General features: G+C 27.8%; 1 protein-coding gene across 2 annotated transcripts; it reads left to right on the top strand.

Annotated features, from left to right (window-relative positions):
* Window positions 1-20804, top strand: LOC129960339 (F-box/WD repeat-containing protein 1A-like). Of its 2 annotated transcripts, none has more exons than XM_056073714.1 (11): window positions 1-251; window positions 6605-6662; window positions 9000-9186; window positions 11407-11500; window positions 12085-12255; window positions 13676-13761; window positions 13864-13969; window positions 16508-16770; window positions 18677-18787; window positions 18919-18997; window positions 19501-20804. In XM_056073714.1, the coding sequence occupies exons 1-11, from the start codon at window positions 210-212 to the stop codon at window positions 19666-19668; spliced, it is 1365 nt and encodes a 454-aa protein (XP_055929689.1). In that variant the 5' UTR covers window positions 1-209; the 3' UTR covers window positions 19669-20804. The 2 variants fall into 2 exon arrangements, with proteins under 2 accessions (XP_055929689.1, XP_055929688.1); XM_056073713.1 differs by having other exon boundaries at window positions 6605-6848; window positions 19501-20801.
* The last annotated feature ends 753 nt before the right edge of the window (window positions 20805-21557 follow it).

The following is a 21557-nucleotide window of genomic DNA, read 5'->3' as shown; positions in this document are numbered from 1 at the left end:
CAAAACATTTTTCACAATGAGTTGTACTAAATAGAAGTTAACTTTAGTGGTAGTGTGTTAGAGTTGGTGGTGAGGGAAAACGTTGTTTCTTTCACAATATTTTTCCTATTTTTTTTAATTATTATTTGTAGTATTTCCCCGTTTAGTTATAATTTAAGAAAGTTTTGTCCTCCACTGTTTTGAAATTTTGAGTTCAATTTGCACTTTAAATGGAAACGACGATGTCGGAAGACAATTCTAGCCTGCCTCAGGTTCGTTTTGTTTTGTCTTGTCTAATCAAACATATGTTTTTTTTTTCATTCCATTGAATCTATTTGATATAAAATTAGATTGTAATTATTGATTGATACTTGTAAGAATACAAAATGTATGAATTGGTAAAACGTGTTTTGACAATATGAACAATGACAACTAAAGTTGTATGCCTTTCTTATTGTAAACATAAACCTGTGTTGAATTATATCGTCGTATGTCTTTGTAAATGCTGTAAAAACTTGCTATTATATCATTTAGAGACACTATATATATTGTTATGCATTCTTATAATTTTTCAGACAAGAATTTGGTTAGTGCTTCAGTAGTAGTTCTTTGAAACAAGTGAGGCAAATATGTCTTATTGAGTTTTCTAGTAACCATTTGAAGTTCTAATTTTGGATGAATCTTTTACCTTTAAATAAAATCGGTTTGTTCCCTTCAGAAATATATTTATATAGGCTACCATATGTCATATATTTAATAAAGGTAATCAATTAAATGATACCAATAAGAATTGCAAGTAGATGACAGATATTTTCGATCAGAAATAGTTGTTCTGACAAATTTTCAGTGAGAGATTTCGTCCTGTAATTATATTTTGCAGATTTTAAAATGTGTAATTTTTATCACTCCTGCAATTTCGATTAATGAATTTCCTTTTGCAATATTTTAGAGTTGTAAAAATTTGATTTTTTTTCTTTTTTCTTTTTAACACCTTGTATTAGAAATATAATAAAAAAATGAATTGTTTTAATTTAAAATGACTCTATTAAAAACAATTTCTTCTTTATTTTTTTAATTAATAGCTCATTTGTTGTTTATTATTGTACATATGTATATATGAACTATATGGGAGAATCGAGTACATTGCAATGAATGGCACCAAGTTGTAACTTTTTTAAGATAAGTTGCTAAATGAGTTAATCTTTTTTTATTTTTAATTTATTAGTTTTGTGAATTTTGATAGGTTTGGCCTGATTTTTTTCCTCCTTGGCAAGAAACCTAGTACCTGATTCTCCGATTTTACACGTATATGCACCAAAAGCTGCCAAAAGTTTTGTTATGAATTTTTTTTTTTTTTTTTTACAAAAATGGTTTAAGAATTCATTGCCTTAAATGTCACAAAATAATGATTCAGCATAATTTGCACTAATCTTGCTTTATACTATTGAAATTGGTAGAAAAATATGCTTATTTGGCACCTATGTTGTAATGTATTTTTATATTTGAAATGAAATGTTTACAACCTTTTAAATCTGAATATATGTATACTAATTGCTTTTGACGATTAGTTTGTTTGCTGAAGATATTGGCTTTATTTAATCTTGTTTAAATCGTTTAGATATAACCTCATGTCCATAATTGTGTTAAATAATAAAACTGTTATTTTAATTATCTTGCAATTGTTCTGTACATTGTGTACATGAAAATTTCCAATGGAGACCATTCCCTTGAATAGTAGGACCATTTAACATGTAAATATACTGTTCATCTATCTTCTAAATTTCATGGTATTGAATTTCACTGTATTTGTTTTGTAAATTATACAGATATTAAATAGTCATTCTTCTTTAGCTTTCACTGATGAAAGAAAATTATTCAATTAAATATTTGATAAAACAATAAAAGGAGTTTAAATTTCAGGGGCTATAATGTGATCTATTGTTTGAAATTAAACAAAATATTTTTTAATAAATTGCCAAATTCAAGAAAGTTTATGCAACTACTGTATTTGTGGCATTAAAAAATTTTCTAAAAGCTATTTTTTTTTTAAACTTAAAATGGTATAAAATTCATTTTTGTTTTTTAATATTGTGGAAAATTTTTGTAAAATAATGCAAAAATTCAATTTTATTTTTAGTTAAAATTTCAAAAAATCACTCTAGGCACACATTCCTATCTTCCAAGATATTTATGTTCCAAATTTAGTAACTGTAGATCAAACTATCTGGCTTGTAGAATGCTGATTTAGATGCACACATGTTTATCTTTATTACCAGTAGAGATATATAGAGTGAAATTGATTTAATCTACCAAATGAAAAGGGTTGATAGAGAGATCTGTGTGGATCATAAATTATTATAATAAACTTGTCCTATCTCTTATTATTTACAAGTTGTTGAAACAAATGAATATGTTATTAATCAGGGAAAAAACCTAATATTAAACATTTCTGACATTCCAACACGTGAGATAAGCACATATTTTGAAAGAGTGTGGGTAGTTCCATAAGATAATGCCATTTTCATTAGATACTTGGATGTGAAGCCAAGCTACGAGCAGAAAATCTGAGTAATATGCAAAATCTTTAATATTGAATACTATTCTAGCTATAATTTATTAAATTTATCAAAAACTTGTTCATCTTCATTTGAATGACCCAACTTCAACAATAATATTTGAAATTATATTGTTCTGTTTCAGCAGAAATTTAACCTTTCATTAGTCATACATCACTGAAATTGACATTCTTTAAAACATGCATTTGTTAAAAAGTTAGCAAATGAGAGAATGATGGATAAATTGAATGTATGCAAATCTGCTAAAATGAACTCCTTCCAATAAGAAAATGTCTGTTAGTTTGTTTCTATTATATCTATAACTTAATTAAAAAATGATTTTTCTTATTTGGCCTTAAAATTTTCCTTCTTGAACCTAACTAAAACAGCTGGCTTAAAGTAGATGGGAAATTAAAATCGTACGCGACAATGGTCCCACTTTAAGGATATGCGATCTCCCGTTTCTTCAGCTTAGGTTATCTGGTTAACGTAATGTTATTAACACGAATTTTTCATTCTTATAACAGGTTTTGAAAATTAAAACGGAACCAAGCTGTAATGGCTGCTCAACTGAACTTTTTGTGTTTATAATATGGTTATTTCACTAACTTTAGCAGAAATTGCTGGTTGGTTTACTTTGTTTCTCACTGCATAATATTGTCACTGCAAAATCAGAATATCGGATACCATTTCATACCCCCACCCCAACAGCTACATAATTAACCTATTTACAGAAATTGGGTGAAATTAACACTTTGACTGTATATTCTGCAGTTTTTCATTATATGTTTGTAACAGAGTTATGGCTACATAATAAACTTCCGAACGCTACAAAAAACGAATATATATATATATGTAATATTTTAAAATCTAATTTAAACTTAATTTCCTAATTCTTAGCTCGGTTCATCATATATTAACTTAATTCTAAAATATTCTCTTATTGCTTGATCCCATTCCACTTTTTCTATTTAATTCAACACAAGTTCTAAAATTGAGGAATCAGCTAAAAGCCGACTAGTTCCCGCACTCCGAGTGATGAATATTGCTGACTTTAACAAATTCTTCTAAAAGATCCTATGATTCCTTTGTCTGTGGTCGACCCATGTAGGAAATCCTTATTAAAATCTCGAACTATATATTCACAGGGATAAAATTTTCATTAGCTTTTCCTCATTTCGTGTTATGTCATTTTGTGTTGTGCTCATCGCTTTTGCTTGTTCATAAATCATACCTCCTGGGATGGAAATAAAACAAAGTTAAAAATTCAAAGTCTTCTTCTCTGTCTTCAACCACAACTGATTCAAAACTTATGTTTATATATATAGACTGAAAATTGCAAAAAAACGCTAAAAAGAAACCTTCTTCCAGATATTACGCTTATAGCACTGCTGATAGCGAAAGAATTTTTAGCATTGTTATAAAATACAAAATGGAATTTTTTTCCAGCACTGGAACATTAAAATAGCAATATAAAAACACTAGAATCGCTCATCATTACAAAAATGTATATAGGAGTTTATTATGATATTAAATTGAGTAATGATGACTTTTGAAAGCAAAAGTTCTTGCTGTTAGATGGGAAGAAAAAAATTGCAAGTGTCCAACAAGTAATTTGTTTGATCAACAAAATTGTGTTCTATGATTATTTTTTTTTAAAAAAATATCTACCTTATATATTTAGTCAATAAAAAGTGTCTGTTAAATAATTTTAATAATGTTTAAAAGTATTTAATTAAAATTCTTTGGAAATATTTATTCTTCAATAATTTGTTGGTGCTATATTAAATATATCTATAAGAAGTGCTACTAATAATTGGGAAACCAATGTTGAAGGGTATGCCAAAATACTGATGCAAAACACTCGTGTAGGTTAGCTATATCTGTTCTCATATTATTATATTTTATCATCAAATGCCTGTTCTAGTTGTTAGATTAAAATTTCATATCTTTAGCTTATAGTTTTCAACATTCATAATAATGATAAACATTTGTTTTATGGAATTAAGTTATGTGAGTTATTGTGACAACTTATCTTATTAACTGAAAGTGCTCAGAATTTAATCATATATTTTGTAATTCATGAATTTTTTTCTTATTTGGCAGTAAAGTCTCTTTTAAAAAACTTTTTTATATTAGAAATGCTAGATATTAAAGTGAAATTTTAAAAACGAATCGTTTGTCTATTGGCTTAAAGAATGAGCATGCTGATTTTACATACTGTACACAGATGAATTTCATTTCTAGTTAATCTAGAGAACTATTAAAAAGTATTGAATTATCATATCTTTCTGTTAAAAATTTTATTACAGAAAAATTAAAGAATGTTTTTAAAATCTCGTGTTAGTATGAATTTTTCAAAATTCCTTTTGGTAACTATACTAGTAAATAAGGTGTCTATAATTTTCAAGAGTACTGTTCATTTGTCGCAGATATTTAATGTCACCAATTTTCTATGTTTTAAAATAGCTTTACATTTTCAATTTATTAGGGAATAGTTAAATCTACTGTGAATTTCATGAAACTTAATATTTTTGATTACAAGATCTGAAACTAAATAACAATTAGTTATCTTCTATTTAAAATATGCTCTTTATTAACTTTTAAAAATGATCTCGGGATAATGAAATGAGGCAGATGACTTATTTTCTTCACAAGATTAACGAAAATCCCCTGCATTTTCAACTTTTAACATAAATAACTTCTTGTGAGATTATTTCATCTTGAAACATTGATTTCATATTTTTGGGAATTTGATAGTTTTTAACAAAATTTGTTTGCATTTAAACATTTATTCCATCTCTATTCCCTCTATCCCATCATAGACATTTTGTTTTGTTGTTCATCATATATATATATTGACCATAATCAATTTCCTTCTAAATATAAACTATAATTTTTTTTTGTGATAGTAATTAGATTAAGCAGTAATTTTTTTATTGTTGTTGTTAACTTGTATAGCAATTTAAAAAAGAATAATATGTTGTAAAGTTTATTTATTTTTTTGTAATCCTAAATAAAGTAAACTGCTGCTATATCAAAATATAAATATATATATAAAAGAAGTAATACCTTCACATTATTGCAGGGAATGGGAGTGAAGTGCAAAAATTCTGAAAACATTCAAAAGTTTTATATTAGTCAATTAGATAACTTTTGCCACTAATTGCTATTTGATAAGATAATTTTTAATTTTCTTCAATCCACTATAGTATACATGCCATAAGTTGGGAAATTCTAGATTAAATTAAGTAGTTCTAAGTGGGCCAATTGAAAGTACATAAAAGCATTATTGATAATAGAAGAAAAGCTGTACGTAAGTGTTTAAAATGGAAAGAAAAAATCTGAATCGGATTATTTCAAGTTTTTTTAAAACATTAAAAATCTTGTAGTTTTTCATGAACATAAAACTTGTGAAAAGAGCATTCTTGTTTTATGTATGTGAACAGGATGCAACTACAGACACAAGGTATTAACTAATAATCTTTACTTTTGAACTTCATTCTTATGAACTTCCAAGTCCCTGAAGCAAACTCAAAAATCACATTGAAAGTATATACCACTTGAATAGTTTAATGCAATGAATAATCATTTCCTTTCATCATAAGATAATATAAATTATCACAATGTTATTTCCATTTGTTTGAAACATTTGATATTATAAAAAAAGAATAAAATGCAAAATCAAAAATATATCCATCAAAGGTCAAAAATTAAAATCCTTTAGCTTAAATACACCTAAACCCTTAACATTAGTAAAAATTTGTGCTGGAGGTGGTCAGTGATGAGAGAGACAATAGATGGTACTCAAAAAAATAATTCAAAGAGTGTGGAGAGAGAGAATTGTTTCGACCCTTGAGATGCAATATTATCTGGAAATTACTTAAAAGAATTTATAAATTAATTGTTAGATGCATTTGCAATTTATTAAAATTTATTTCATCATTATGTATGTTTTGTTTACCAGTGTTTATTAAGATAGTTTTATTCATGATTTTCTACAATTTTGAAATTTTATCCTATGTATTAAAAAGTTTTCCATTCATTTTATATTTTCTATTTATTTGTAGGAACCATCAGAATATCAATCACCAATGACATATTTGTATGAAAATTGCCACAAAGCACGTGAGAAAAACCCAGATTTTATTAATGAATGTAATATATGTACAAAGTACTTCGAAAAATGGTCCGAACAAGATCAAATAGAGTTTGTAGAACAATTGTTATCCAAAATGACGCATTGTCAGCACAGTCATGTTAGTTCTTTTCTAAGGCCCATGCTACAAAGAGATTTTATATCTCTTCTTCCTAGTAAGCTTCATTTTTTTTTCATTTTATAAGTTTATTTCATAAATTTGGAAGTTGCAAATTTGTATTACAGCCCTTACTCTAATTTTATTACATGTTGAATCTTATTGTTCCATTTTGTATTTTTTATTGAGGCAATCTTTTTATATATTATTTATTTTAAAAATATTTTTACCTTTTTTTTATTATTAATCAAAGTTTGAACCAATATATGATACCCCTTTCTAATTAAATTTTTAATTATTCACTGCCCTGTCAATTATTGTGAATTATAGGATATGGTAAAGATTGTAAAGGGATGAGCCCTAAAATATTTTAATTGCTTAGCTTAATACTGCAATATTATTAATATTTTGATAATGAAAATAATGCTAATAGATCGATGGAACAAGATAACGAAAAATTGAATGTTGATTATTCTACTATGAAGGGAAACAAACATAAAGCATTGAATCACAATGTGAATATGTCATTCTACATATATTGATTTTTAAAATGTTGAACATTTTCTTGTGCAGAAATTAGAGTAGTTTTATAACTGCTTTGTGATTACCTTAGAGTTAGAGCTTTTAGTGCTAGAATTTTAATACAGGCAATAACATTTCTAAAGGCTACTATTACATTACATTCTAAATATTATGTTTTGTATTACATTATGATATTTTGAAAATTTACAATCTGAATGGTATACAAATTAAAGAAAATAACATGAATTTATTTTGAATTTCAAATAAAGCAAATTATTTAATTTTTAACTGTGTATTTAAAATATTTTATAATAGAGCTGTGGTCATTGCTTGATTAATTTGCTTTAATTTGATAACTTGTAATATTTCAGGAGATAAAAATTTAATTAAACCTCACATTTTCAAAAGGGAAAAATGCATTCCAACTATCGTTTAAAAAAAGTTAAAAACAAATCTGTATTTTAGGAATGTAGCAATTTTCATTAAATATCTTATAGTTTTGATACTTTTGGCATATTCTCAGTTTCATTGGTTGCAGTGAAGTGATGAGAATATTTGTGTGATTCACCGCATCACAAACAGCAATGTAAATTGATATGTGAAACGATGAATACATATTAATATAAATCTTGGTCTTTGGTAAAATTCTGATATAACAAATAAAAATCTTAATGCCTAGATTTCAGCTGTAATTTTGAGGTATGTTTTCTGTATATTTATGTTTTTTCTCTTAGAAATAAAGAAAATGGGAAATAAACTAGAGGTAGCATTAATACCTGGGAATATTAAGCAGCTAAATAGTGATTTTAATTGCTTAGCCTACATAATAAGAAGGCATAAGCTTGATTTTTTTTTAAGAAGTCACTCTTTGCTTTTTTATGTTTTAATTTATTTATTAAGTATTCAGGTCATATTTATTAAGTGATTGAAATTATTATATTGGTTTAACTATTAAGTTTTAAAGCATTAATTTAATTTTAAAAAAGCTAAATTGCAGTTTAATTTGGGAATTTTTATTCATCTGCTTCCTCCAAATCAAAATGTGAAAATATTTTCTTTGTGAAAAGTTCAAATTGAAAAGTATTTATTATAAGCCTTCATAACTGAGATTTTTCCTTTCATGGACTGAAAAATCAATTTTAAAAGTTTTTGGGGATTGTAAATTAATGTTTTATGAGAGTTATACCATATATTATATTACACATTCAACAATTTTGTATTTTCTTGGAGCATAGAATAAATACAGTGATCAAGCTTGAAAAAAAAATGTTGTTGTTAATTCATTTATTTAAAAAAAATTAAGATGTAACTTGCTAAAACACTATATCTAGGATAAATACATTATTAGGATTTTTTTTATGCCATTGCATATAATAAAATTCATATATTGTTGTATATATTTCGGATTTTATTATGAAATGTTGTATTATAAGAAAAGTTAAAATTCTGCTTCTCTGTTTAAAATTCTGTTTTGAAATGAATGTTTTTAAATCAAATAATTTTTTATGTTGAAGAGTGTGCAGGCTTTGTATATTTTACAAACCATTTAAAGATTGTATTATTTATTAGTAAATCAATGCAAATTTAATCTATAAATTCTTTTCATTGTTGGAAAATATATAGTAGTTTTTCTATGTCTTTATCTTCATTACTCTTCTATGGTTTATTTATTTATTTATTTTTATAGAAAAAGGCCTAGATCATGTTGCTGAAAGCATTTTGTCTTATCTTGATGCCAAGTCCCTAAGTGGATCAGAGCTTGTTTGTAAAGAATGGTACCGAGTGATTTCAGAAGGGATGTTGTGGAAAAAACTAATTGAGAGACGTGTCCTCACTGATTCTCTGTGGAAAGGTTTGGCTGACAGAAGAGGATGGTTAGCATTTCATCATTTGCAATCGTTTTGCTTCTAAAAATGAATCCCTCCCCCATTTTAATATAGAATTAATTATTCTATATTAAAATGGTAGAGGGATTGCCTTGATAAATTATTTGTTTGTTAATTAAAGAAAATATTACAATTAATATTTAGAAAGAAATGCCCCTCTCTCTCCCTCCCTCCCCCTCTCACATACAAGAAATGAATTCAGTTTAAGAATTAACGAACTTTATTTCTAATCTTCAGCTTTTTGACTTCCAAAGTTGTTTTTAATAAAATTATTGTTATATTTGCTGTATTCCTTTACTATTGTGCTAGGTTTACATTCATTTTTAAATGTGAGGTTAAAATTGGCATTATCACTATAGTTTTCTTTGTCTATAAAGATTAGAATAATGTTCCTTTGTATTAATTTGAGAGAACTGTATCCATAACATCCCAAGCAAGAAATCTACTAGGATTTTTTTTTTCTGTTCTGTATTTTTACTACATATTTCCATTGCAGACACAACAATTTCAGTTAAATTCATAATAAAATGCATTTTACTAATAGTCTTGTGTCAAATTAACAGAAATGTTATTTATATAGCTTGTTTCATAAATGTCAATTTTGAGAAAATTAGTACAGATATTTTTGAATATTTAGATATGGAGTATTCTGTTCTAAATCTGCAGTTTGATATTCTAGCATTGCCATGTTGTAGGATAGACCCTTATGCATGCCAAAAGTGGTCCCCCAATGTCTTGTGCTTGGGACAGAAAATAAATCCTTGCCAAATTTATTTTCAGTTTTACTGCATGCCTTTGAACAGTGATGATAAATTCCTGATGAGTGCAAGCGAGCCTGTTTCTGGGAGAACAAAATCAATTTCTCACTAGACAAAAGTTGTGCACACAGAAAGTATTAAGTTGGCTTTGAGCTAGGCCATTGTAAGATTTTATGTGCCTTATTAAAACTTGGGATTCATTTTTGTAATTACCTTGAAATTAAACAGAGGAATCCCACTAAGGGTGACAATGGAAAAAACATTAATTTAAGTTTGATATTTATATGGGAGAATCTTTCTTTACCACCATATGGTTTGCTGATAATGTCCTATAAAATCATCAGCTGCAGACTTTAGAGAGATTAGTTAAAATAAACTCCTGCACAAGTGAAACTGCAATCTCATCATAGTTAATTATGTTTACAGATATTCAAGAAGTATCCGCAAAAAATTTGTCGATAAAAAATTTTCATAATATAAAAGGTTAGCATTAATGAATGCTTGGATATTAAGCATTTATATTTTCAAAATTATTATGCAAAATATATTCAGTAGAGCATGAAAATAAACTGAAACTTCTTTCATCAGTTACAAATGTTAGATGTGTAAACTTTTAGTAACATGACAAACATCTAATCTGTTGACAAATTCGTTCCTTGCATCTTGGAAGTTTTACACTGTCAGTGGTATTGATGCATTCTCTTAGTTCCTTGACTGCTTTCAAGTGCAAGTACCTAATGCAAGATTTTTGATGTAGCATCATAAAAAGAAAATGCATTAGGTAAGATCCTGGAATTTTAATGATCATGTGACGAATGACAAATCAGTTTTATCTGCTTGTCCAATCTGAATTTTCTGAAAGCTGCAAACATGCCGACCCTGATGGGTTGAAGCCCCAACTTTGTTGAAAGATAAAATTCATACTAACCTTATGTAATTATCAAAATGCTCGTACTCTCAATTTGTCCAAATAATTGCCAGTTATTCAGTAATGCTAATAAAAAAATGTTGTTTTTCTTTATTTTTAAGTGTCACTAGTTACTAGTTTTGCTATGTGTAATAGTTGTGCAAATATGATTTTTTAAAATGTAGTCATTAATTTATGCTGACCCTGTATTTCATTATAACTTTTACTTAATTTTCATAATCACAAAATAAATTTTTTTGAAATATTATTTTAGCTGGCACTTGGAAAAATTTCCTCAGACATTTGACCAAACACAAATAAAATTGCTGCTCAACCTTCTTTTATGATGAATACAATAATGGTTATAATGAACTTAATGCTGATTTATTTAATCAGAATTGTCAAATAATGAAGACAATTGAATAATTTTATTTAATGCATGTATGTAAGCTTAATTTTGTTGTATAACTTTCAGTGAATGTTGCTTTATATTTCGTTTGTTTACCTTTCTTTTAATAAAGTTAATGCATTTGTCAAAAATAGGATAAAATACCTGTTCAAACCAGCTCCTGGAGAACAACATCCTGATCATACGTTTTATCGGCGATTGTTTCCTAAAATTATCCAAGATATTGAAGTAAGTTTCCTCATTTTTCTTGATTTTATTTATAACTTTTTTATTTAATTATATTCCTCCATGTTTCGAATCTCTCTTTCATATAAAAATTGTTATTAGTGATGTATAATGTATGAAAACAGTACCCTTTAAGCTAAATAAAATGAAATTAAATGCAAGCGTCAATAATATTAATTTATAAGTAAGACTTAAGTACTTTTACAATTGATTTGTACCATCTAATATGGTGTAAAATGAATAGAATTCGACATACGTAGTTATTCGAATATATAATTATGATATAGTATAATTAGTTTTTTTATTTGGCAGATGAGTCTTAAAGCTTTTTATATACTTTCAAGTTTTTATTCTAATCCTCATCGTTTTATTTCCATGCATCTTGAAAATTTTATATTTTTTATATCAGAAAAATTATTTTTGTATTAATGTATTTAATATAGCATTTCTAACTGTAAATTATAATTTTTATAAAATGAAGCATACTACTGTTATAATATTAAAATATTAATATATGTTGCATAAAATTTTTTGTTTGCCTTGAAATACCAATAAAATTTTAATCTAATCTATATTGTCTGTTTCAGAGCATAGAAACTAATTGGAGATGTGGACGGCATAACCTACAAAGAATTAATTGCCGCAGTGAGAATAGCAAAGGTGTATATTGTTTGCAATTTGACGATCAGAAAATTGTCAGTGGTCTTCGTGATAACACCATTAAAGTTTGGGATCGCAATTCTTTGCAATGTGTGCAGGTAAATACATTAATAAATCGTCATGCTAAAATAGGATTTTCTAGTTTTGACAAAAAAAGTTTTCTAATTATTAGAAAGTAAGATTCTGTATTATTACCACAAATGTTAGAACAGCAAATGAAACTAGGGAGGAGGGGAGTATGCATATATAATAATTTCAAATATGAATACCTGTTTTCAAAACATCTCTAATACAAATAGCTACCGATTTCAGTATTTATTTTATGTAAATTGAGAACAATTTCCAAGATATTTTCATTTTAAATATTATCTATGATTATAAGTTCATTTAATTCGTTTTTTCATTGGTAAACCTATGAACCTCAGGTTTGCAATTGATTTATGTGCTTCGTAATAACTCTTGGAAAAAATGTAGATTTTTGTTCGTTCTGTGATATATTTTAAACTTAACGAAGGAATGAAGAGACTTCTTTTGCTGGTAGAAGGCAAAGATCACTTTTGATCATGGATAGTTTTCTGTTTTATGATCGATTTTTCTTGAAGTTTTAAGAACTAAAATGAAGTCTGCAGACTTCCAATGCATTTTTAAAATTAATTTAGTGATTTTGATTGATCCAGATCACACAACCCCTAAGTTTTAAAGTGACCGGTGCAACAGAAGATATTTTAAGATTTGAGATGCATACTTCAAACTTTTTTTTTTTTAATATTAATTTCTTGTATTCTGTGTTTAGATATTAGAGTTGCCTCGACACCAGAAAAATTCAGAGTATTTAAAAATCATTATAAATTGGGAAATTACAGAAAATTATTTTTTTTTTCCCATCTAAATAATGCCAATCTCTTTCGAAATTGCTAGAATAAAAGATCTTCGCCATAGATTTAAAATCTAAACTACATCATTCACAGATTCTCATCCCTTTGCTTTTCACTTCATTTTTTCTTACACATAGATCAGTCCAATTTCTAAGACAGAGAGAAAATACCGATATTGGAATTGTGAATACAAACTATTTAAAATGCTAGTGGAGCTATTGAAACTGAACAAAGACACTTTTTAGCAGTGTTTTATATTTTTGAAGAATACTACAATAAAATACTTTAATGCATGTTCAGAATTTTGTTATTTTAAAAGCTGCATCTTGTTTAAATCCATGTTAATTGAAAGCAATGCAGCATTATGTGAACAGCAAATGGACAGCCTAAAAAAATATTTTTCTAAATTTTTCTTTCAAAATAATGATTATCTGAATTTTTTGCAAGAGATTGATAACAATATGTTAGAATAACAAAAACAAAATAACATATTAAAGTTCATGAAATGATATCTTCAAGCAGGGTAATGAAAAATAAGTAAATCAAGAATGATGATTTAATAATCGGATGCTAATCTGAAAGAGTGAAATAATGTTTAAACTATAAAATTTTATGCAACTGTATCTGATTTCCTTTCTTCTAGGTGTTGACTGGTCACACTGGCTCGGTATTGTGCCTTCAATATGATGATAAAGTCATTATTAGCGGTTCTAGCGACTCAACTGTCCGGTATATATTTCATTTTTGTTTGATGCATTTCTTCCCATTCCTTTAAAAATTGGTCTTTGTTATTTTCTTATTGATGATGTTTACTTCTTGCTTATTTTATAGTGTCTGGGATGTATCAACAGGACTGATTTTAAATACATTAATTCATCATTGTGAAGCTGTGCTCCATTTAAGGTTCAATAATGGTTTAATGGTAACCTGTTCAAAAGTAGGTGAACCTTACTTATTTTGACTACAAATGCAGTTTAATGCTGATTAATTTGAGTGTTTTATTCCTTTAAATGTAATAGTGAGTGAATGAGTATGTGTTTCTTTCATGTGTAAAAAGGAGTCATAAGTATTTCTTGGATGCTATTGTTAGTTATAACGAAAAAATAAATTTTAAATATGCTTCATCGGTTATTTGTCATTTATTAAAATTATCAGAGGTACGAAATTATGAGTCAGTGTAGTGAGTGATTTAAAAATTTCATCCAAATAAGAAAGGAAACTGGGCTGTTCATCTTCGTGAATACCCCATATTTATTCGTAACATATGCCAACCAAATGCCCTAGTTTCTAGTTATTTTTTTTATATTCATTGTGGCTGAAAAAAGACATAAAATTCCTATCTGGAAATCGAGCCGACACTGCAGCATTATTCGAAAATTACTATACCAAATTGTCGGTCGTCATATCTACATAATATGTAAACAGTCATAAGATGAAAGATGATGAAATGTACTTCCTAATGATATTCTAAACTTCCAAGAATAAATATTCTGATTCGCACATAATCTAAATGGTTACTATTCTACATTAGCATTAATAATTTTCATTTTCCAGGGATCAAAATTTTAATTCTTATTTTCTCATGATTTTCTTAATTTTTTATCAAAATTATGGATGTTAAAATAAAACCATTAAATCCTATGATTCTGTTAGAAACATTTTAAGTAAACTGGAATTTAATCACATTTATTGTATATATTAACTTTTAATGAATATCCAGAATTTCTTGCTTGTGTTTTCATTGTATGTTAATTTATCTGTAATATTGTGAGATTTTCAATAAAAAATTTTATTTCCTACTTTTTACTACAGTAATAAAAATGTGGTTAAGAAATTTTTATAATTTCAAGTTTTTAGGCTAACTTATTTCATCATTCATAATTATAAATATTATCGGATTTTTTAAAAAAATTATATTGTATTGTGATTGTAGATAAGACCACCTCGGTGAAATCAATTTTTAGTTAAATGTTAACTGATATTTAAGAGCTGTGATTTTATTAAAATATTCCATTGTTCCAAGGAAACAGAAACTACCCAATTTCAAACTACAGTACATGAAGAAGTAAATTTAAGCTCCATGCAAAATTCCGGCTTTACAAACATGAAACATACGAGGTTATATGAAAGTATTTAAAAATGAAACTTATACATTTATAATCAATCATTTGCTTGTCTTAATGATGAGGGGCTCTCTGCATGGGTTCCAATTTGGGAGTCAAAATTTGAAAACGATTTTGAATATTTAGTACCCTTTTTCTCTTTTGACATTTTAGTTCATTTATATGCTTTAAAATGTAAATTATATATGTTACGGCCAAAGCTCGAAGTTCGGCCAATTCGCGTTTTGGCCAAGAGGTTTGGCCGAAGTCCGAAGTACTTATAATTAATACTGTATATTCTACTTTGGCTGGCCATTTCGCGAAGTGGCTGAGAAGCCTTGGCCAAAGCCCAAAGTCATGATGGTAGATGGACCATATTTGTTTTAATTAGTCCTTATATTTGCTATTTGCCTTTCAAACAATTTCATATATTTTGAAGCGATATTTCGGGAGACAATGGGATCTTTAACATTAGGTCTTTGGAGCAGAAAAAGACTATGGATCACCCTTAAAGGTAGTTGACAAATTGAATACTCAATTTGCCTTTGTATTCATTCACTATACGCAACGCATTTGCTCAAGATATAATTCGTCTTTTTGAAGGGCGTAAATCTAATCTTCACGCTAATACATTGTTACAGTATATACGTTCACTGAATAATTTCTATTATGGCTTTAATATGAGAATAGAATAATACATTTGAACTCGTTTCTGAAACAATTGTACTTATAAAAAAAATAGTACACAGAAGTACTCATTTTTAAATACTTCATTTTTAACAGTGTGTAAAACAATCTGCTCTTGATTTCTTTTTTTCTACTTTGGCGGCTCGTGCCTAGCTACTTCGCGAATTGGCCGGCCAAAGCCCGAAATCAAGAAAAGATCTGACATTGGCCGGTAAGTTTACAGCAACGTTGACCAAAACTCGAACTGGCCGATTTCGGGCTTTGGTCGTAACATATATATTCTAAATATTGTTTTATTAAAAGAATTCATTTCTAGTGTTTTCGGTGTATCTGCAAAATTTCAAATACTTTTATGAGTATTTCACGATGCATAAAATTCCCTTAATGTTTAGCCTTTGTTCAAGTGCAATTAAGGTTGTTCAGTAAATGAAATTTCAACATATGACTATAGCCATTAATTAATCAATATGCATTCCACTGTGCTATTGATGTATTCATGCATGGCAGCTGATTGTTTGAAAAAATGTTCTCTTTCAAGTTTTACACACTGTCCTAGTAACTCTATTTTTAAAAATGACTAACAGCATATTATGCTTCACCGCAATAAAGTTTTGATTTGTGATTTTTATATCGCTCTTTAATTTTTTTAGTATACTATTTTTAATTCTGTATAATATTACTTTTAGGATAGATCAATTGCAGTGTGGGATATGGTATCTCCATCTGAAATAAATCTTAGACGTGTTTTAGTGGGTCACCGAGCAGCTGTTAATGTTGTAGATTTTGATGAAAAATACATTGTGTCTGCATCAGGAGATCGTACTATTAAAGTATGGAGTACATGTACTTGCGAGTTTGTTCGGACATTAAATGGACATAAACGTGGAATAGCTTGTTTGCAATACAGAGATCGCTTGGTTGTGAGTGGTAGCTCAGACAACACTATCAGGTAAAAAAATTTTATGTTCTTGACACATTTACTTTATTTAAGTCCATAAAAATTTTCTTATTCATGTTTAATTGATGTTATGTGTTATATAATTTTTCATTTCTGGTTTTCAGCATTTGGTTATTTTATAAAAATCTGTGTTTTTAAAATCTAAACTTAATTTTGAGGTAATACTCAAAATCCAGGGTAAAATTTTGTGGAAGTGTTTTTCTTTTTTCACTATTTTTATGGTTTTTCTGTTCCTTAGTATTTTTATTATTTATCCTAAATTTTTAAACTAATGTGTCCAAGGTGTTTAGAAATAGTTTTTGGAAGGCTTTCTGAATTCAGTGAAAAAAAAAATTAGTTTCACTTTCATTCATGAATCCTTACTTCATATTTTTCTGCCTCTAAGCAAAGTAGATCCCTTCGTCAGAAGTATCTTAATGATAATATATATGATTTTCGATTTTGAAAAAGATGCTGAAATTTGAATATGAAGTAGAATAAAAATACTATTTCTTAGAGAAAAAGTTTGAACTTTTTAATAAATTACTAAAATTTAACTTTTAAAAAAGTTGTTCAAAACTATTCATTGCTGATTATGTTTTGAAGCATTTTATTTGAGTATGCTCAATTCCTTTTGTCTCCCCCCCCCCTTTTTTTTTTCAATTTTAAAGTTTTTGTGAAAATGATTCGATTATTTTGGAAAACTGTTGTTACCCGTTTTATTTGAATTTTTCTGCTTTTTAATTTTTAAATAATTTGTGAAAGAAAATTGTCTGTCTAAACATTTATATCAGTCAGACATTTTTACCTAATTCTAACCTTTATTTAATATAATAGTAAATCTTATTATATAACATAAAAACTAAGTTGAGTCATTAATTCATCTGTTCATATGGACCGTGGTGGCCTGGTGGTAAGGTCTCGGCTTTGGAACCGGAGGGTTTCAGGCTCGAGATCCGATTCCACCGAAGAACCGTCGTGCACGCGGGGCTGGTGGACGCTCTATCCGTTGGGGTCAAACGTCCACCCGAAGTTTAGAGAGGGGGTGCCAGCTCAGGTGTCGTCCTCGTTATCTGACTGCGTTTCAAAATCACGTGGTCCGTTCCAAAATAGGCCTAATGTTGCTTTAAAACCGAACGTCAATATAACTAAACCAAATTAAACTCATCTGTTCATATAATAATGTATTTGGTGGAAGTTACTGAAGTAATAAAGTTAAAACAAATTGTCAAAATGAAATGTCATTGCATGAAATGAAATTCCATTGAATGAAACTGCATATAATTAAATGCAAAAAATGAAAATTATACTGTTGTTCATATTGAAGTGTATGTATTGTGTTGAATAAAATTTTTGAATGACATTCATACAGGAATTATCAGATCATTAAATACTTCTCACTTTCAAGTATTTTTGTAAAAAATAGAGATATTAGAGCATTTTTTATAAAAGTTTTAACCCTTCAATAAAATTATACTTTCAATTATCCAAATTGAATTCAATTTTGAATATATGTTTGTAACTCATTATCCTCTTAAAGCATTATCCTCTTTGTGCTTAAAGCATTATCCTCTTTGTACTCATTATCCTCTTAAGAAAGGGGGGTTTGAAATCATTTCCATATTATCCTTTAGAAACAATTGAAATGAAAAAATAGTTGAAATACGAAAGTTTCTTTTCCATATGTAGGAAAAGTTGATATATAAACTGAATACAGTAATTTTTATTCATTCAGTGTTTGGGGAAAACTTCTTGATACAATTTTATATTATTGGCTGTTAAAATATTTTATTTTTTAAATATACTTTATAATTGTTTTATTTCTAATTCAATGTCATTACAAAAATATCAAATTTTGATTAGTCACAGTATTTTTAGCAACATTTTAATAATTAAAAATATTATTTTTAAATTTTAGATTATGGGATATAGAATGTGGAGCATGTTTGCGGACCCTTGAAGGTCACGAGGAATTAGTCAGATGTATACGTTTTGACAATAAGCGGATTGTGAGCGGTGCTTATGATGGGTAAGAGATTGTTGCAGAATTTTGTAATTTGATGAATTCGTAGCGTTCCTGGGTCAGATTTCTATTGCTTTTCATGAAATTTACCTTTTAATGTCTTCCATTAAGTTAAATCAGTATTTTTACATTTGCAGGAAGATAAAGGTTTGGGATTTAGCTGCTGCTTTAGATCCAAGGGCACCAGCAGGAACTTTATGTTTGCGAACTTTAGTGGTAAGCCCATATTATGTCATTCGTTTTCTTATTAATATTTATTTAAAAATTAAATTTATTTGCAATTAATCTAGGCTAGAAAAAATTAGTGAGAAATTGAATGTATATTTATTAAAAGAAAAGAAAAAGATGGAAATGAGGTTTTTAAAAGTCATCAAAGCTCTAATGATCCTGCTTATATTGATAAATTCATTTGTTTTATCTTATGTGTTGTATCATATTGACTTATTTTAAAAATTGTCTTATTTCAAAAAGACAACTTTCGCTTAACCTTAAACTAAATTTATATATAAATATCTCTTTCATTGCCATAAAGGATAGCACTAATGAATTCGTAAGTAATTATTACAGTATTTATTATTTAGTCTGAAAGCTCATTATTGATTTTGTATTTTTATTCAACTCTTCAAACTTTGTACAAGTTGCATTCATAATGTTTTAAATGCATTTTGTGTTATTTACTTTTGGTTGAATTCATTCTTAAACGTTTTCTTATTTTATAGGAACATTCGGGTCGTGTCTTTAGACTTCAGTTTGATGAATTCCAAATTGTAAGCAGTTCTCATGATGATACTATACTAATTTGGGATTTTTTGAACTACAGTTCCTCTGACACACCAGCAACTTCTGTCAGATCTCCATCTCGTACTTACACATATGTCTCAAAGTGATTGGAATGTAGAAAATTAATTTATATTTACATTGAATTCAGAAAGTGTCAGGATTATCTGATTCAAAACCTGCCTTTTTATGCTGCTGGCGGTGTTAATGGAAAAGCCTTCTTGCTGAACATTTTACACTAGACATAGTGTTCAGAACTCACAATCATTTTGAAGTTGGACTGCTCATCTCATCAGTTGTGATTTATGTCATTCCTGTGACAATGTCCATTTTCATCTCATTGGCGCTTTGCAGTTGTATATAATTATCCACTGTCAAGGATCAGCTTGTTAGACTTACATTTTTATCTCATTCATTGATTGTGATTTTGCTCTCATGGGAAATTTTTCATTGTTCACTCCAGAAAACGAAATACTTTTAGCATTCCTGAATTTCAACTTTATGTAATTGTTGGCGTCATAGTTATTTTCTTGTTTGAATCTTATTTTTTCCATATATATATTGACTATTTAAAAAAGTTATTTGAAAAGTTAGAAACCTGTCTACTAAAAAATACATTTTCCATAAATTATCTGTTTTCTTGCAACGAATTAAAACGAACTTAGAAAAGACTAATTGCTCTTTTTCTGTCAAATATCTTCGACATTATTGTAATTGCCTTTAAGAAATTGCCTTATCTGTAGTATTGTGTTCATAAGGAACTGGCATATTTCAATAGAATTCACAAGTTTTGGCTTCGTGACTTCTTTTGGTCATGCTCCTGCGATAGCAATCATTTATGCTCAAATGCAGAGTTCTCTATTGCTCTCCAATTTTATTTTGCTTTAAAAGTATGATTGTGCAATTTCAAAAGATATATTCCATTTATAAAGCTGAAATCATTGTTATTTTATAAAAAATACCCCCCCCCCCCCTAATATATATTAAAATTTTCTTCTGAAACCTAAAAGTTTTAATGCCTGATGTCATTGACATCATTACCATTTTTCTCGGTTACTGTAGTTTTTATGATTCAGCGTTTTCTATTCTTGCATATATTTTTATTTTCTTATTTTCAGAATAAATTTACTTTAAATATTTTTGAATAGTAAATCTGTGGTTCTACTAACAATTGATAATTTTTAATGCAAATTTCAAGTTAGTGCAATTTACTTTTTCTCAGTCTCTTCATATTAAAATTCATCTTGTAAGTTTTTGTATGGTCTAATTGGCCCTGTATTATTTGTTACAGTATTTAAATATCCCTTGTTTCTTTCTGTATTCGTTAAATAAAAATCTTTTATTGCACCTGTCATGTGTGATGTTTTGGTTTTAAATGCTTTTAGGATTTTAAATTATGTAAAATTTTATTAATATCTGCAATGGAAATCTTTTACTGACTACTTGCAGTTGCTATATACTATAGAATTGCTTTGCTGATAAGATTACCATTTCGAATATCATCGAATAGTAATTTTTGTCTACATCAAATTTTAAGATTCTGATAAATTAGTTACAGATAGATAAATTTAAAATATTTTGTATTTTTACTAGCCACATATTGTTTATTTGCTACTATATATATATATATACACATACAGGGTGTTTCATAAATGATGGGAGTAACTTTAAGGGGTGATAGTACACATCAAGACGAGTAATAGTAAATAGGAAACCAAGTGTCCCAAACGTCTTCCGAAGGAGATAGGCGCCATCAAAGTTTAGGGCCCTAAATTTCAAATGATGATAAAACACGAAAAAATCGATCGATTCATTTGCGGTTTTCGCTAAAATCATTCTTTAAATTAGTATTTTCTTAAAAAAAAATTTTAAAGACAAAGTTTAAAAAATGCCGATAGAGGGCGCTCTAGTCTTTGGAGTACCGAACAACTAATTACCAGTATTTTTTTTAATTATTATTTTGTTAAATGTTTACTAAAGCTTAGACTTTAACTTAAAT

This window comes from Argiope bruennichi, chromosome X2 (genome assembly GCF_947563725.1).
Source record: "Argiope bruennichi chromosome X2, qqArgBrue1.1, whole genome shotgun sequence".
NCBI classification, from domain to species: Eukaryota; Metazoa; Arthropoda; class Arachnida; order Araneae; family Araneidae; genus Argiope; species Argiope bruennichi.
Note: the sequence above shows the minus strand (reverse complement) of the source record. Positions and strands in the feature narration are given on the sequence as shown.

Coding starts and splice junctions, on each gene's coding strand:
- LOC129960339 (XM_056073713.1), top strand. CDS start 210: ATGGAAACGACGATGTCGGAAGACAATTCTAGCCTGCCTCAG. Junction 252..6,604: donor ACAATTCTAGCCTGCCTCAG/GTTCGTTTTGTT, acceptor ATTTATTTGTAG/GAACCATCAGAATATCAATC. Junction 12,256..13,675: donor ATTCTTTGCAATGTGTGCAG/GTAAATACATTA, acceptor CCTTTCTTCTAG/GTGTTGACTGGTCACACTGG.